Here is an 18,064-nt window from a genome sequence, read left to right on the forward strand (position 1 = left end):
AAAATTCCAGAGGATCGTTAGTGTATTTGTGGTGAGATAGTGTTGAGAAACTAAAAGTATAGAGACAAAACCCTGCAGCCTGTTGTTACATACACTTACATACACTGTTACGTATATTGGCCTCCGTTTTCCCATCTTGTGGAATAGTAACAACACCTTCCCTTCCTAAGCATGTTTTTAATGAGGGTTAAGCCATGTCTGGCCTCTTAAACATATAAAGACTACTTAATATCAAAAAGGTTATTAAGTTCTGATGGCTCTAATGTTTACTTTTTTCTATCATCAGATAGCTGCTTTTCTGCTTAATGTAGCCTATATAACATTGAAGTCGGAACTAGTCTTTCCAAAAGGTTTCTTAAACTGTCAGCCTAGGAGCAGTTTCCACCAGGTGAAGCAGTCACACTGACAGAGAAATAGGAAGGTATAAAAGGGTTCCTGTTTTATCATTTACTCCCCTAAGCTGGAGAGTAGCCAGCAGTAGTAAGTATTGGTTTGGGGGGGGGGGGCGGGGTTTGGGGGGGAATAACATTTAGAGAGTACAACCTTCTGTGACCCACCAATATAAATAAATGGCTGTGGTTCAGTGATCTATTGTCTTTTGTCATAAAACTGATGATGAGCTAAATAATTTTAAGGCTTCCAAGATAAGCAAGCTAACTGGAATCTGTTCCCACAGTTCTGGCTTTATGTCCTCAACCACCTTGGTTACTGGTTCGGCCTGTACTTAGTTGATAACGAACATAATCTGCTCTCACTTGGGTTTGGCAACCTTTTGCATCTTGAAAACAAAAGTGGTTGTGTGTGATATATGGTCGGGAGGAGAACAGAGAACATACAAGGGTGTGACCAAGTCCTAAAAGAGTAAAAGATGAGCCTTGATTGACAAACAGATCCTAGATTAACCTTGGATTTTTTTTTAAACAGGGTTTTGGTTTTTTTAAGATTTTATTTATTTATTTGAAAGCGAGAAAGAGAGAGAGAGAGAGAACACTAGTAGGAGGCGAGAGGGAGAAACAGACCCCCTGCTGAACAGTGAACCTGATGCAGGGCTCCATCCTAGGACCCTGAGATCATGACCTGAGCCGAAGGCAGATGCTTAACGGACTCAGCCACACAGATGCCCCTAACCTTTTGGATTTAATCTCAGTTCCGTGAGTGACTTGCTTGGTAACTCAGATATATCTGCTTCCCCTTATGTCCGGTGTCCCATCCACCGAATGAAAAATTCTGGCTTAGAAGAAGCTTGGCAAATACAGTGCTTTAAAAATAATGGCATTATCATGACCTTTGGATTAACATTTGTTTTTGTATTTTCTAGCTATTAAAGAGGGTGTACGGGAGTTTCTTGGTAAATCCCGAATCAGGTATGTAGTAGTGTGAGCAACTGTGGAGGGACAGGGAAAAAGACCTGTCCTGTTTGTACTCTGCTTTTTTTTTTAACCAAAGCATTTCATTTAAATATTGTTCATTTTACAAATATTTCTGCCTGAACCCAGTTTGCACTTCAACCCTCTCCATAAAAATAGCTTTAAAGGGGCTTTACTTTGTCCAATAATGGTACACAGTGTGGTTTGCAGAACTGATGTGTGTCATTTTTAACATTTATGTGGGGGAGCCAAGTAACTGGCAACCAGTGGGCCACTTTTGTTTGCTCGTGGTGATTAAAATGCCTTTTGAGACTGAGCAAACATTGGTTTTCACCCCAGCCCCTAGTAACCCCATTTTCTGTACTCTGCGCATTTGGAGGAGGAAACATGACTATTCTCACGTATTCAAGGAACAAAAATTACAGCCTCTCCTTTTAATCCATTCTTCTGATAAAGAATAAATAGCCTCTTTGCCGACAGAGGAATTCAAAAGCAGCACGGCCTTCCTTGATTACAACAGCTATGTTCCTACTGCTTTACAGGAAATTTAAAGCAGAAAAACTGAACAGTATTTTCTTCCTTGTGAATAAGTGGGAGTCTCAATTCTGAGGCGTTTAGCTGGGCCCCCTGATGAGGACCAAGTAGTTAAGTTCTTTTGAACATTATATTACTCGCATTTTGTTCCTGTGGTACCTCGATTAGCAAATTGTTCTAAGAAGGAACGTGCATCTGTCTTTTCACAGCTGTTCCTTTTGCTAGCATATTTCCTCCCCCAACCTTTGTGTGGTTTTTGTTTGCTTATTTGTTTTCATTTTTACAATGTGATATGCCTCACCACTCTCAGTAGAAGACCTTCCCCTTTTCTCTATGCTCTGGAAACAAAATATCAAATGTCTTGGGGATGTAACCTGTTACTAGGAATACTGTGGGTGGGAGCATTGACTGCAGTCCATAAAGAACACTGGAATGTGTTCATCCCCAAATTGATGGTAAAAGTATATCGAGAAATAAAAACCAAAAATTAAGTAACACTGTAGGCCTTAAGAGGAATCAAGGAATTTCAGAGAAGAAGGAAGAAAGAAACAGAACTAGAACAGAAAAAATCGTGTTGGAACTCTCAGGCATGCTTGACACAGCTCAGATCCTACAATCTATGAGAACCACTGAGTGTAATACAGAGGGCTCATGTTTCTGTCCCTGGGCCTTTTCTTCTGGTTCCTGCTAAAAGCACAGGCGTTGCCATATTGCACACTTTGTGTTCATACAAGTGCAGAGTATAAAAACGTGTGAAAGTAGTGTGTCTCCTCCTGTTTTTCTGTGGGTTTATCTGGGCAGGTTTGGGAGTCTCACCAGGCCATACTAGATTTTTACTTTTAATCTGTCCTCAGTATGTTTCTCTTCATCCTATCAAAGCCTTATTTAGAGTCTGACTTTAGCTGTAGTTTCACTTAGTTTATTTGGCTTCTTAAAACTAACAAACCTCAACTTTAAATATTTTCATTTTCTATCTAATCTTATAATCCTGTAGTCTGTTTGCTTATCTGGTTTTCAGGTACCCAAAATGGAATGATGATTGATATTATTTAATATTGGAGTGCCAAATATGCTAAGCACAATCTAGAGCAGAGATTGAGATAGCCCATGTTCTCAGTGATGATCAATCCAAAAAAGACCTCAGGGATGCTCTTAGGAAAAAATTCAATAGTGCAAAGTATAAATGCTTAAGATATTCAGTACAATTCTGGTAAAATTATTCCCAGCACTTACCTAGAATATGAAGTGATCCTCAGTGATGCACAGATACACTGCAAAGCCACCCATGGGCTTTTTGGCATGTGTTAATTGTTTGATTAGCTAATCTGTTGTCCCAACCTTGTTTGCTGGGACTCGAACTCAGCATGCTGTAAATAGGGAGAATAGCGTGTAGTGGTCAGCAGACTTGGCTTCGGGTCCCATTTACTGAAGACCTGTGTTCCGGGCACTTTAGAATACTGTATGCTCTCTAAATTTTCGCAAGAGCCTCCCCCATCTCACCACCCTTTTTAAATAGATGCAGGAATTATAGAGGTTGGGTAGTTTGTCCAGGGTTGCACAGTAGCAGGGCCAGGATTTGGACCCAGTTCTGTTCAACTCAAAATAGAGTTGCCTACACCTGTATATCATGCTGCTTTAGCATGGCATTCTGCTCCTTTGAACTTGTTTTCCCTCTAAAATGAGAATAACCGTATCCGGCCTTCTTACTTCAAAGAATTCTTAGAGAGCAAATGAAGTAAAATATTTTAAAACACTGTGAGATTTTTATAGCGTATACAAGTAAAAGCTATGGGGGAGGTACACACACACTTTTTAGATTTTTCTATACCTTGCCTCCTTCGACAAAGGGTTTGTGATGGTATGTAAGGGTTTTTTTGTTTTTGGGGGTTTTTTTTAATCAAAAAGCTATCCAGCTGCTGACTTGTGTTAGCACTTGGCAGTTAAGCCATCAGAGAAAAATATGTAACTCATATTATTACATCTTGATAGCATACACAAGTGCCCCCTTCACTACTGTGTCTGAAACACTAAACTTCTACTCAGAGTTCCTGGATTATGGCTTCTTCCTATTCCTTATTTGTAATCAGTCATCTTTGATACTGATTCAAATTTTTGCATAGCATTTGTTAATTAGCTGTGTGTATTTACAGTAGTTTTGCAAGAATTAAAGTTTTATCTTCCCTCATTTGCCATTTGAGGCAGATGAGAATGGACAGCAATCTACCTGGGTTAAAAGTATGGACAGTGAAACAATAAAATATCACTGAAACCTGCAGTTTTTTGGTTTTAACATAACCACTGTTTTTCCCCCCTCCAGGATACAATGTTTCTTTGCTATATGACCTTGAAAATCTGCCGGCATCCAAGGATTCCATTGTGCATCAGGCTGGCATGTTGAAACGAAATTGTTTTGCCTCCGTCTTTGAGAAATATTTCCAATTCCAAGAAGAGGGCAAGGAAGGAGAGAACAGGGCAGTTATCCATTACAGGGATGATGAGACCATGTGAGTATAGAACTTGGTCCTAAAGCCTGGGTGTGGCTGTTACGTGCCCTTACTGAAAGATACACAGTTAGGTCAGACCTTAAGCTCTATTGTGTGAATCCCCCTAACATGTCTTTCTCATAAAATTCTTTAAGCCAGGATGTAGATGACAGGGGAGAAAAGGGGGCCACTTCTGCTGGTCTCCAGATACCAGAAGTTGGCAAAAGATGAAAGGCAAATCCAGTGCTTTCCTTTAAGACACCACTATTGAAGGTGCCCTTCAGTCATACAGCCTGGGTAATGAGGAGGGAGAGGGGGCCGTATGTTCTGTGTGTGTGCAACTCTTCGATCATCTCCATAGTAGGACTCTCCTAGTATATAAAGAAATTTTTTAAAGTGAAGTTTTGAGAGTCACTAACCCTAGATTCCATGTCCCACCGCACAGACAAGTCAGTACCAGCTAACTCGGTGATTTTCCTCTCCTGCCTCTCTCGGGGCCGTGCATGTGTTATACTGACTTTGTTGGGCACACATACTGAGTCTCCCTTAGCATGCCTTGTTTTGTGAACGAAGAGATTTAGGACTTTACCCACCTTCTTCACTTGGAGATCAAGGTCTTGACAAAACCTCATGCTGATTCTGTACTTCTTACCTCATGGGTTTTGTTCCCCTCAGGTATGTTGAATCTAAAAAGGACAGAGTCACAGTAGTCTTCAGCACAGTGTTTAAGGATGATGACGATGTGGTCATTGGAAAAGTGTTCATGCAGGTATGGAGCGGACGTCTTGCGAGCGGGAGGGTGGGGGGGTCGGGTCACCGTGGTGTCGTGGTTTATACCTCGGCACTGAAGCACACCATGAGCATAGAAAAAAGAACCGGCCGCTCTGGGGGTGCTGGCACCTCCCACCAAATTCACTGCATGTAGTTTTTCCTTAGTGCCTTTAGCCTTTTGCAGGACTGGACTGGAGAGTGAATTGAGGATTAAACATACTCATGGTATGACTGAGTTTTAAGCGCCTTTGCTGCCATAGGGTCTTCGATTGAAAGCTTAGTCACGTTTCCTACCCTCTTGTGTTTCCTGCAGTTTCTGACAAGGTCCGTTCTTGGCTTGGTTTAGTCCTAAAGTCTTCTCAGAACCGAATCTCTAGAAAATTCCTAAGTAGTAGATAGTACATCCATCGGGTAGAGTCGTTGAGCAGACAGCGAGGCAGATTGGCCGGAGTTTGCCTGAGGTCACCACCTCAGAAGCAGCTCACCTACCAAGAAGAGGAGTGGGGCTTAGTGGGACACTTTGTAATTGGATTTCCAGTACAGTTGGACTCCAGTCTGAAACAGTACCCCACTGTGGCTTTGTCATGCTGTCTGCTAACCAGTTGCTGGCTCTAAGATAGGAGAGCTCGTCGTTGAAGTGATACCCAGGCTGATTTTTCAGTATCTAGTACAGTGGTTCGATTTTCAGACACCTTTTGTATGTGTATCCTGTTCCTTGGCAGGGTGAAGAGATTTAAGAATTCTGGGACAGAATCTTGTTTGCTACATAGAGTCGAAAGATGGTTGTGCTTAACGTAGTGAGGCTATTTTATGGGTATTCTCTCTGAGCGGCTAGGAAATACTCGAAAGTGAGAGCCTCAATTTCATCCATCTCTAGTGGCTTTTTGTGTTTAGTCTGATTAATCAGAAACTCTGATTTTGGAGCCACTATGCAGAAAAATTGGAATATTGACATTTTCAGCATTTGAGAGTACTAAACTTTGAGTGTGTGTGTGTGTGTGTGTGTACACAGATATATAGACCTATATCTTGGGTCCCAAATGTAAGCTCCCAGACAGACATTTTATCTGTTTTTAGGCAGAATTGACAGGGGAATTAAATGCAGTAGCTTAGAAATTGGGCTGAATCCAGACTGACAAACTAATTTTAAAAGCTATGAAGTATATATTTAGATTTGGCTGGTTTTTTACCAGTCTTGTTCCATTTTATTCCAGGCGACATCTTAACTTATTTTTATGCTTTAAACAGACCTTATCTTGGAGAGCTTACAGGAGATTTGTTCCTTAGGAGATTTTTGTGTATTTTTTTGCATATGAATTTAAACTCCTCCCTCCAAGTACATGCGGTAGGGCACTGGTCTAAAAGGGAAAAGAAAGTCTCTGCATCTTTGCACTGACAGCATCTCTAGTTAGTGACTAGACTGGCACCATGCGGCCCCATCTGGTGTCCAGGAACGTGGAAAGGTTGTGCTCGGGAAGCTGTCTGCTTTGCCTCCTTCTCCCCAGAGTTGAAGGCTGGGGCCATTTATTTGAAATGACCTTAGAAACCTGGGCTTATTTTGCTGGATTTTACCCCAAAATAAACCATCTGAGAATTTTCCTGGGCTTCGTTATTTTAAATTCCTAGAACAGCAGATGCCTAGCACAGAATGCTGTGACCCAGGGACACTGTTTGAAGTTCCTCCTGGTCACTGACCTGCTTGCTGTGGGCCTTTGTGGGTTTCCCCCTGCCGGCGTGGACTTCCAACCTGGTCAGAACACGATTCCTGCTTTTGTCAGTCGGCAGACCAACTCTGAGGGATGCTTCCTGGCTTTAGGAAGAAGATGGAGTTTCCATTCCCCACGCACATGGGTATTCTAGTGTTTGCCTTTGGTGCATGATGTCGGCATGCAAGCTGAGCACTAGAGAAAGTCTGGTAGATATCACGTCACTGCTCGTTCTGCGAAAAGCATTAGGAACAATACAGTTTTGGAGATTAGAGTATGGTGAATTAGAATATTTTTCATATTCTTAGGTCTTAGCATCAGCCCCGTAACCAAGAAAAGTTAAACAGAGACCGCTGGTTTCTGTATGTTCGGGGACAAGACACAAGCAATGTGCCTCTTAGGCAGTCGTGAAGATAGGATGTTGAGGACCCTGTCTACCGGATATAGCTGTAGGATGTTTTCCTGAAGTGGGAGCACTGAGTCAAAGTCAGGAACGTCCTCCTCCACGGAGGTTGTACCCTTTTGCCTCCCACCTAAAAAGCATGAGAGAGCCTGATTTCCCAGAGTATGTCGTCAGACCTTCAGATTTCTGCCAATCTGATAGATTAAAAATGGTGTCTACATTCTCTTGGGAACGAGGTCCAAAATCTTTTATGTTGAAGGCTATTTCTTTTTCTTTCCTGTGAGATGTTTCTGTTCTTACCCATTTTTTTATTGGGTTACTGATCTTTGCTATTTCTTTATATAATTGAGAGATTAGCCTTTTATCTATGGTAGGAGTTGCAATTATTTTTTCCAGTTTGTCATTAGAGTTTGTGGGGGGGTTTTCCCCTCAACGCGTTTTATTTTCACATAGTTAAGTCGGTCAGTCTCTTCTACGTCTCCTAGATTTTGAGTCATAGTTAGAAACTCCTTCCCTACTCCAAGATTGTAAAGAGATGTACCTGTATTATTTCTTAGTATTTTTATGGTTTCATGTTTTACACATAATCTTTTGATTACCTATTTGGAGTTTTCTCCTGGTATATGGTGTGAAAGATGGATCCATCATTTTTTCTAAATGGCTACCCACTGGTCTCAATTGTCATTGTTTCAAGGCCCATGTATATACTACCAATTTAAGATGCTGCCTTTATCATATACTTAGTTTCTATGTATATATTTGGATTTATTCTGAACTTGCAATCATAGATTGTGCTTTGATGGGAGAGAGAAATAGTATTGTGATACTCAAAAGACATCCTAGTTGGAGGAAGAAAAAAGAGGCATCATTGCGGACACATACAGGACAAAGACCCTAATGAAAAAGGAGAACTGTTTGGGTGGGTTGGTTGATTGTTTTTTAAGTATTATTCTAGAGCGCGCACCAAGAAGAAACCAAAGATGTGACAGTGCCTAAAGGATAGACCCAAATCAGAAGTGAATTGTTAACCAGATCTTATATGTGTGGTTTTCCTTACAGAGAACTGCTGGAATCCACGCTAATATGTCACCACGGGTTTAGATACACCCCATCTGGGCGTGAATGCCAACAAGTACCAGTGATTTGGAACCTTCGAGAAACTTACTAAACATGAGAAAATGCTGGCAGTTATTATCTGTTCTATTTTCTCCCCCCCCCCCCCCGGGGTTGGGGGAGGGGTAGCTAAAGAGTAAAAATAAAAGAAGTGAGAAAACCTCCCAACCCCTCTGCAGAATGAAAAGTAGTGTTTTCTAGAGAAGGGTAATCTCAGAAGCTTTGCTTTAGGAATTTCCATTCTGAATGATCTTGACTCCTTCCGTGCCTCTCCAAATATGTTTCATTTGAGGAACAAAATATAAGAGGGAGCTAACCCAACCTGTCTCTGTTAGTTTATCTTCCACCAAGCTTTAGAAGCCAGGCATTGCCAGCTCAGGAGGCAGGGTGATGGAACAGGCGAGGTCCCCGACTGGGCGTTGGAATTCCTCAGATGTTATCCTTCTTTTGCCACTAATTTGCCGAGGGTTTGCCACCCAGTGCGCAGTGTCCCTACCTACTAATGGAAGCGTAGTCCCTGTCCCTTCCTTTACAGTACAACAGCACTAAGTCAGCTATGATAGAAAGTGCTTGCTTCCATTCAGCAAGCCATGTGCTAGCCAGCCTCTTTGAAGGAAGAGAAATGGATACAGAGTAATAAAGGAGGATCCTTGGCTTACAGAGCTTACAGCCTGGTAGGGAAGCCAGGCTCATTAGTGAATAGTAAAGTGCCATGGTAGAGACTTAGAAGACATGGGAACTCCCCGTGAGATAGAGGCCAGCTCCCCGAGTCTATTGGAGGTCATATCTAGCAGCAGAAGAGCGTTGCAGACTAAACAGCCCTATAAGCATGCTTTCGGTACTCCTAAAACTCTGAGGCTTTACCTAGCCCTTGCTTCCATCCTTCTGCTATCACTCAAGTGAATTTGGATCATCCTTTTTTACTGGCGTTGCAGGAAAATTAGTTCTGTTCTTGGAGACCTGGGTTGAGACAGGGATGCCTTGTATCGCTTTGGTATGTACACAGGAATGTGTGCACTAGAAAAGCTTGAGGTTTGAAGATTAAAATATAGGAATGGCCTGGTTTTTACATCCTCATTTTCCTGGCCTTTGATGAGGGTGGGGACGTTTTGTTAGTGAGCTCTTTTTGTTAGTGGTGAGCTCTTAGGCAGAGTGGTGGTGATTGAGTCCGTAGCCATTCAAGACCAGAATTAACAATCGGGCTTTCATTTCTCAAGTCACGCAGCCTTCTCCCCTCCGCCAGCCCTAAAACAACTTAGCTTCTTTAACTCCGTTGTCTTCTGCCCCCAAGAAGGGCTTACATTTAGTCTAAAATTCAGATTGGTGGATTCTAAACAGTAACGGTCTGAGATACCTCCGTGAAACAGGACTTGTGCAAAGGTCCAGAGCCCTGAGAAGGCCTAGTTTTCAAAAAGGGGAAGAAGCAGATATGGGGGTGGGAGGGGTGAGAAATGGACCAGCTCATAAGAGGCTTTCAGGCAAAGATGAAAGGGGTTAAGATTTTATCTTGAGTCTTAAGCAAGCTAGAGCCTGGGTTCCATGCACCCTGAGATTTTCAAGATTTCCTGATAAACACAGCCTCTTCACATGGAATCAAAAGAAACAAATCAACAGTAGTCCTTAATCCTAAATGTAACCTGGTTCTCACATGCTTTGCAGTGGTTGTCTGTTTAGTCTCCAACGAACTTTAATTGCCTCTCTTGTTCCAAAACAAGAGAAGGGGAACTGGATTAAGAATGCTCTCATAAGGGGCACCCGGGGCGGGGTGGGGGCGGCTCAGTGGGTTAAGCGTCTGCCTTTGGCTCAGGTCATGATCCCGGGGTCTGGGATAGAGTCCCGCCTTGGTCTCCCTCCTCAGCGGGGAACATGCTTCTCCCCTTTTCCTCTGCTGTTCCCCCCTCTGCTCGCTGGCTGGCTTTCTCTTTCTCTCCCTCCCCCTCCCCCTCTCTCTCATGCATGCTCTCTCTCTCTCAAGTAAATAAATACAATCTTTAAAAAAAAAAAAAAAGATCTCACCACATTTTGAAGATCAGCCTTGTTAAGTACTCTGTGGTCTCTGCTTTTTGAGGCCGGATCGCATCGGTAGCAGCCGGAACTGTCATACTTCACGGCAGGTGTTTCTTAGCCATCTGCCGGTCTGGAGTGCTGCAGAGGTCGCACCCATAGGGCCAGCCTTGTAGTGGAAGTTGCTATTCATCTGACGTCAGACTCTCTTCTGGTTGCTTTGTGCAGGAGTTCAAAGAAGGCCGCCGAGCCAGCCACACAGCCCCACAGGTCCTCTTCAGCCACAGGGAACCTCCTCTGGAGCTGAAAGACACCGATGCTGCCGTGGGCGACAACATTGGCTACATTACCTTCGGTGAGCGGGGCGGGGTAGCCGAGTCGGGGCGCCTCTGATGCCTCCCGCCGCGGGATGCCTAAACCGGGACACACCTTTGTTAAAATGTGAAGGCGGCACAAGCGGGCGTACCAGATCGTTCTCCTGTGCCAGTGCTGTGACTGTAGGAGGGTGTGCCATAATCATTTTCTATTTTCCCTGTGTTTCTTAAATTCTGGGGGGAAAAAAATAGAGCCCCGATGTCAAGTGTTAAGAGTTGGGACCACATAAGCATCGCTAAGCAGCTGGGTGGGAGGGAGTTCTCTGGCATTTGGCATTTCTTGGGTTTTTGCTTACTAAGCCAGAGGTCTAGCCATGATTCACTTGTTCCACTGAAGAAATTCAAGTCTTCCCTTCTTAGGATTGCTCCAGACCAGTGAGCTGGCTCATGATTGTACCTCACAGTTTGGAATAACAGCTCATTCACACACTGCACCTGAAGCCACTAAAATGTTGCCTTTTGTGAAATTTAAGTCACCTCAGTACTGAAGGTGTACCTGTTTATTGGCGACAAGCCCACCGATTTACCGTATTTCATGAAATTGAAGCTACACATTTTCTTTCGTGTGACTGTCTTTGGGGTGGGGTGCCGCTTACAGTGAGGCATGCCGCATGGTGTAATTGGCAACCTTTCTCTTCACGGCACACGGACTGTCCAGTCGTTGGCGTCTTAGATCCTGTGCCATGTCGTTAGCTCTTGTTCTGCTGTCCGTTTCTTCTCGGGGCAAATTGACACAGAGCTCCCACCCTCTCTTTTGCGGTATTCCTTTTCATGTTAGCAAATCCTCCTACTTGGAGGATTTTACTGCTGCCGAGACCCCTGAATAGAGGAGGTGCAGGAGATGGAGAGGATTCCAGAAAGCTGAAGGGAGGGGTGAGGAGGGCTTCAGTGCATGGAGTCCTGGGAGGGGCTTTTCTCATCCCCCAGCCAAAGTGGCTCCTGCTGCCTGTCCTCATCAGGAGAGTTGAGGTCCTTGGAGCTTATAGTGTTTAGTTTTTACCACAAAACCACAGACTCTTCTGGAACCAAGTGCCTCTGAAGGCTGAAGCACCACGGACGGAAGATAGGCAGGCTTCGTTTCCTCATGCTGATGTCTAAGATGAGGTGTTTTCTCCAGAGTTACCCTCCACCCCCTCCATTACCAGTGGTATCACCTTGTCAAGAGACTGCGTGCTGCGGAAGCAGAGGCTAGTGGGCATGTGGCAGTCGGGGCATAGATCTGAGTGCACAGCCACAGGCTAGACCCCAGACCTACAGTGATCCCAGCACTAAGCCCTTCCGGGGGAGCCCTGGTCTTCCACCGTGATCTCCTCCATTTTCCTTGACATATCCTCCATTTGCACTCACTGGTACGGGCCCTGGTTGTAGTATTTATCCCTTCCTCGTCTGAAGGAGAACACCTTGACAGAGCCTGGGCATAGTGGAACGAGCGCACTGTCCTCAGGCGGGGAGAGGTCGGAGCCGATCGTAGGCTCTGATCTTCCCGCCCTTCGGCCTTGATGTCAGCCTGACGTCTTGTCTGTGCCCCTGCCTGCAGTGCTGTTCCCTCGCCACACCAATGCCAGTGCTCGGGACAACACCATCAACCTGATCCACACGTTCCGGGACTATCTGCACTACCACATCAAGTGCTCGAAGGTGAGAGGGGGCCACGGCGCCTTGGCTCCTGCGCTCCGGGTCCTTTTTTCCACCAGAGTTAATAACATAAAAAGTTGTTTCTGCGTGGGCCGCACCTGCTGGCTCAGTCGGTGGAGCCTGCGGTCTTGATCCTGAGGTGGTGAGTTCAAGCACCACGCTAGGGGTAGTTTACTTGGAAAAAAAAGTCATTCCTATAGTCCAGGTTGTTACTGTGAACTCTAATGTTCTAGAGACTAAGATGTCACGGCCTTTCTTCCATCTTTCCCTGCTACCTCTTCCCGTAATAGAAAGATGAGTATGTTGTCTCCAGAAAGGGTTGCCCTCCTGCTTTCCTGCATGGCCCTGTGTCTGTCCCAGGGCATATGTTCCCAAACCTTCCTGATAACTTCTAGGGAAAGCAAAGCTGTCTTTCTAGAACATGAGTGCTTCAGTACGCATTGTGTTTGCTCCCAGGCCTATATTCACACACGTATGCGGGCAAAAACATCTGACTTCCTCAAGGTGCTGAACCGTGCACGTCCAGATGCCGAGAAAAAAGAAATGAAAACAATCACGTGAGTAGGGCGGTCTCACAAGCAGGACCACCTTCCTTTCCGATTGCACCAAGAGGGAGATAGTGGATGGTGGTGACCTGGCCCTCTAAGTGTCTGGGCAGCATCTGCATGTGAGAGGCAGGCAGGGTTGGGCCTGTAGCCACCTGACCAGGTAAAGATGGGATGGACAGGTTTTCACTCCTGAGTGGTGTGAGCTAGGGGCTGTCAGCTAGGGAGAACACAAAGGGATCTTTTTACTGAGATACAATGTGTTCTCTTTGGGCCCGAGTTGGGAGGTCAGTCCTCACGGTCTTCCTGGAGAAAGGGGGAGATTCGCTTCCAGACATGTAGTTGAGTGAACAGGCCAGGAACCACCCCCTAAGTGTTTTTATCCCCTGGTCTGCTTCTCAGCAGGAATTTTGCGTGGAGATAAAGTTGTCTTTCTCAGAGATGGAGATGTTGAATAGCCCTCCGGTGCGTGGCTCTGTGCAGGAGAGGCCAGCGTGGTCTAGAGCTTGGGTAGCGATTTAGGTCTTGAGGCGAAATGTCAGGTTTTGGTTCCCCTTCTGGTGAAGTTCAGGCGATCCTGTTCTCAAGGACTAAGTGCTTATCTGCCAGCTTCTGTGCCCATTGAACTCAAGTCTTGAGGTGAACTACGCTTCTGCACACCCCTCCCAGCCAGTGGATTTGCAGCACCTGCTGCTCTCAGGGGTGACCTTTGGCAGGTATGGTGTGCACGGGGCTCCACGTTCCCGCCCCTGGCATGTGAGGCCTCTCCTGCCAAGCTAGTTTCTGAGGCCACTTGACAGGATGAGAGGTGCCTGACTCTTGGTACCTGAGCAGAGGATTTTCCACCTCAGAAACATCAGATAGTTACAAAAGCAGTTTAAGGCACTCCTGACTTCCTTAGGCAGAGGCTTTAGAGGAGAAGCCAGGACACCCCCGGCCCCCAGACAGCAGGAACAGCGGGGCTGTATGGAACGGGGTGGCAGGCCTGGCTTGGTGCTCTCTTGCCAGAATCCAGCACTCACGAGCTTTGCATGGCAGGGTGGGGGTGAAAAAATATGGTTTCGGTTTGGGGTGGGTGAGACATTCAGGACAGGAAAATTTAGCCCCCCTCTTTGCCCCAGTTTCTCATAGTTCTCAGCCCTGGCTTCCAGGCTGCTTTACCAAATTACCTGTCTTTGGGAACCGGCCCGCTCCCCAAGTTGGCCCTTTCGGAGAAACACTGGGTGGGTCAGAAGGCCAGGACTCGGGAGCCTCAAGTCAGGCGAGTGTTCTGTAACGCGGAGTGTGGTCACCGCGTGGCAACACACAGTTCCCGTACTTGGAAGTTTTGAGCATCCGCTCCCGTGTGAAAAATCGAAGGAACTGCTCCTCTGTGAGCCTGAAAAGGTCTAAGCTGTGTAGGAGGAGCCTGAGCTCTCAGCCTGGGAGACGGTTGAGCACAGTCTGAAATTCGAGTAGCTCTAGGCCATCCAGACCTTGTGGGCAAGGGACTGTCCTGTCTAACGTGGTACATTTGACGTCCTTGTGGGCTTGGCACAGATGCTCCCTGGTATCCCCGAAGTATCCAGCACGAAGAAGGAGCTGATGACCTTTCTCTGGGAGCTGGGCTTATCCCGGGCCCCAAGTTCCCGCATCCTCTGAGGCGCCTTCGCACCTGTGGCTGGTGTCTCTGGGACCCCATCCCCAGTCTGGGAGTGTGTGGGGCGGCAGGACAGGTGAGCCAGAAACCGGCCTTCACACTTCTCTCTGCTTTCGAAGGGGGAAGACGTTTTCATCCCGCTGAGTCTCGGGAGCAGGAAGAGGAGGCGGCTGGCAGCTGAAGGCTGCAACACTTGCTGCTGGATAATCGTAGCTTTTCATGTGGCACCTCTTCAGGTCCTTAAGGGAGTCTCCGTCCTGGTTCCATTTTGTACACGTTTGGAAAATAATCCGCAGAAACGAGCTGTGCTTGCAAGGACTTCATAGTTCTCAAGAATTAAAAAAAGAAAAGAAAGAATTCCACTTGATCAACTTAATTCCTTTTCTTTACCTTCCCTCCCTCACTCCCTGGCCTTCCTCCCCCTTTTCCAAGCTGTTGCGCTTTGCAATATGTTACTGGTAATGAGTTGCAGGATAATGCAATCTTAACTTGTTTTCTCCTAAGTATTTGAGTTCAAAACTCCTGTATCTAAAGAAATACGGTTGGGGTCATTAATAAAGAAAATCTTTCTATCTTACATGAGAATTTGCTGGGTTTCTGGACTGAGTCCAAAAGAGAGGAGCAGGGAGAAAGGGTACACATGGCGCTGCCCTTGAACCTACAGACCCAAATCTGGGAAACCTTACATCAGGAGTCCCTCGACACCGCCCCCATCAAGGAGAGAGAGGTTGGCTGGCTAGTGAGCTCTTGGTTGGCGGTTCTGAATAAACGTGCACATGCTTCCTGTAAAGCTCGCTTATTACTAAGTCTGTCTGGCTGTGGCCAAGAAGCTTCGGGACCGTGACAGTCACATTAAGTGTTTTCTGGCTTATTCTTTCATCACAAATAATGCACAGCATTTCCCAAAATATGTTCTGTGGCCTGTGTTGTTCTGCAGGACATTGATGGGTCTTAGGGTAGGGACCTAATGCAGACTAACTGGCCACCCTTCCTCTTCTCGCACAACAGGCCAAACGACTGGCCTTCCACAGAATTTCCTTTGGGGGAGACGCTCACCTAACAGTTCCAAGCCTAGCAACGTATACTGTCCCCTAGCTAGCAGGACACTGAGCCCAAAAATAAAATCATTCAGAAAATTTGGTAAAGAATTATCAGGGGAGGGGCGCCTGGGTAGCTCAGTCGTTAAGCGTCTGCCTTCGGCTCAGGGCCTGAACCCGGCGTTCTGGGATCGAGCCCCACATCAGGCTCCTCCACTGGGAGCCTGCTTCTCCCTCTCCCACTCCCCCTGCTTGTGTTCCCTCTCTCGCTGGCTGTCTCTCTCTCTGTCAAATAAATAAATAAAATCTTTGAGAGAAAAAAAAGAATTATCAGGGGATTATTAGGAGCACCTGAAATGGTCTGAGGGTCATCCTGACGGTTTTTAGCTTCTTGCTTTCCCTTTTAACTAGTCTCCATCTAGTGCAGTGTGTTTCAGGCTAGTTTGAGACCCATTCGTCAATTGTGAACTGCCCTGACATTTTTGTTTCCTAAACTGTTGTTGAGATCACTGTAGGTTCACATATAGTCAGAAGAAATAATACAGAAATTCTGTGTGCCCTTCACCCAGCTCCCCCCAGTGGTAGCATCTCGAATGACTGTAGTGCAGTATCTCGGCCAGGACCATGTTCTGGACACAGTCCAGCCTGACCCGTGTGTGTGTGTGTGTGTGTGCGTGCACATGCGCGTGTGCCGCACGCGTTCATGTTGTGGGGGGGTGTGTATTTCTGTGTGTTTGTCATGTATGTAACTTTTTTTTAAAGATTTTATTTGAGAGCCTGAGCACAAGCGGGGGGACAGGGAGAAGCAGGCTCCCCGCTAAGCAGGGAGCCTGATGCAGGGCTCAATCCCGGGACCCTGAGATCACGACCTGAGCTGAAGGCAGACATTTAACTGAGCCACCCAGGCACCCCAGCTTTTTTTTTTTTTTTTTTTTTAACAGGATAGGATAGATCAGAGTGCATCACACTTCTCAAGGGCAGGTATTGATTTTGGAATGTGTTTTGGTTATGTACACACATCTTGATTAGATTCTAAAATGTCTTTTACTGTGGGTCACAGTCAAGAAATCTGAAAGCCATAGGTCATTCAGTCACCTGCTCTCCACTGAAATGGGCTCTTAGTTCAGGACGTAGCTCGGTGCCCATCCCAACAAACCTGTGCCCTGGGGAGGCGTGGCCCCTTGTCACCCGCTTTTGCTGGGTGGCAGACCTGGAAGAGAGCACCAGCTGCTGTGTCAGCCCTCTCCTGGGGAGCTGGTACTTAGCAGGTGCCATTTCCATTCCCTTTGGTCTCATTGGAAGTGAAGACCCTCGTCCCAGCAGCTCCTGAGGCCAAAGACCCAAGCCGGGATCTGCTCTGGGGGTTCTTGAGTTCGAGCAACACTACCCCCTTCTGGGGATTGCTAAAAGCACTGCGGTGGCTCTGAGAGGGCCCTGGAGAATCCAGTTGAACCCTCACAGGAAGGACCAGGGTTTCTTCTCCCCAGAGACCTGACTCGGGGCTTCCTGAGGCCAAGATCCTGGCCAGGATTGTGCCCAGAGCCCTCCAGAGGCTCCCAAGGGCCTGTCTGCTCTTGCCTATGGGGAGTGAAGAGTGTGGACCGTGGCTCCTGGAGGCCACCCAGGGTCCAGCAAGCCCTGGTGCCTCCTTGCCTCCATTCGTCCAGTTAGCCAGTTAAAACCCTAGCCCCTGCATACCACACCCACCCCGTCCGGGCCCCCAGGGTCAGCAAAGAGCTTCAATATCCAAGAAAAGGGAAAGGACAAAGGAGGCCCAGGAGGATTCCCTGGCAGGATTGGGTCCCGAGATAGAGGCTCTGCCTGAGGAGAGAGAATGGGGACCACGGAGACGGGCCTTCAGCTGGAATGGAGGGTCACGAAACCCTGCACTGAAGACCTCCTGTGGGCCAAGGGGAGAAGGCCGGGGATGAGGCCGTGCCGGAGATGGATGGGGGGGAGCAGAGAAGGCCTGGATGGTCTAGCGAGGAGGAGACAGGACCCAGGCTTCCCGGCCCCTGCCGCCTGAGCCGCCCCCTTCAGACGTCATCCCACACACAGTGTTTAGACAAAGCAGCGAAGAAGAAACACAGACATCCTGGATCCCATAGGGAGGAGGCTAGGGCTGGGAACAGAAGGAGGTCTGTTTATTCCTGGCAGTCCAACATCTGAGGGGCCCCACACCCATTTCTGTCCAGGCCCCAGGCTGAACTCTCCCAGAGCCTCTGACTTCTGCCCGACCAGACGGCGTGGGTCTGAGGGCCAGCTGCTGGAAGCCTCTGGCCGCCGGCTCGCTTGAGGATGGGTTTGAAGCTGGATGCTTTCCTCTTCCCACTTTTTGTCCCAACAGAAGTCCTGCCCCCCAGGTCCCCCGACCACTGTGCAGGATGGGCAGAGCCAGACCCCTCAGGGCCCCAGCCTTCAGCCCAGGTCTCTCTCCCTGCCCTTCCCCGCTG

The 18,064-nt window shown here is 46.9% G+C and overlaps 1 protein-coding gene across 1 annotated transcript in view; it reads left to right on the forward strand.

The window, feature by feature from the left end:
* Positions 1-15,151, forward strand: part of ARPC2 (actin related protein 2/3 complex subunit 2) — a 27,962-nt gene extending 12,811 nt beyond the window's left edge. Inside the window, exons 5-11 of the mRNA XM_026491965.4 lie at positions 1,319-1,364; positions 4,219-4,405; positions 5,060-5,153; positions 10,610-10,736; positions 12,293-12,393; positions 12,847-12,947; positions 14,694-15,151. Of these exons, the coding sequence (XP_026347750.1) occupies positions 1,319-1,364; positions 4,219-4,405; positions 5,060-5,153; positions 10,610-10,736; positions 12,293-12,393; positions 12,847-12,947; positions 14,694-14,718 (681 nt within the window). The 3' untranslated portion in view covers positions 14,719-15,151. The remainder of the gene's footprint in view (positions 1-1,318; positions 1,365-4,218; positions 4,406-5,059; positions 5,154-10,609; positions 10,737-12,292; positions 12,394-12,846; positions 12,948-14,693) is intronic.
* Positions 15,152-18,064: the final 2,913 nt, after the last annotated feature.

The sequence above is a fragment of the Ursus arctos genome, unplaced genomic scaffold, assembly GCF_023065955.2.
Source record: "Ursus arctos isolate Adak ecotype North America unplaced genomic scaffold, UrsArc2.0 scaffold_1, whole genome shotgun sequence".
Taxonomy (NCBI): Eukaryota; Metazoa; Chordata; class Mammalia; order Carnivora; family Ursidae; genus Ursus; species Ursus arctos.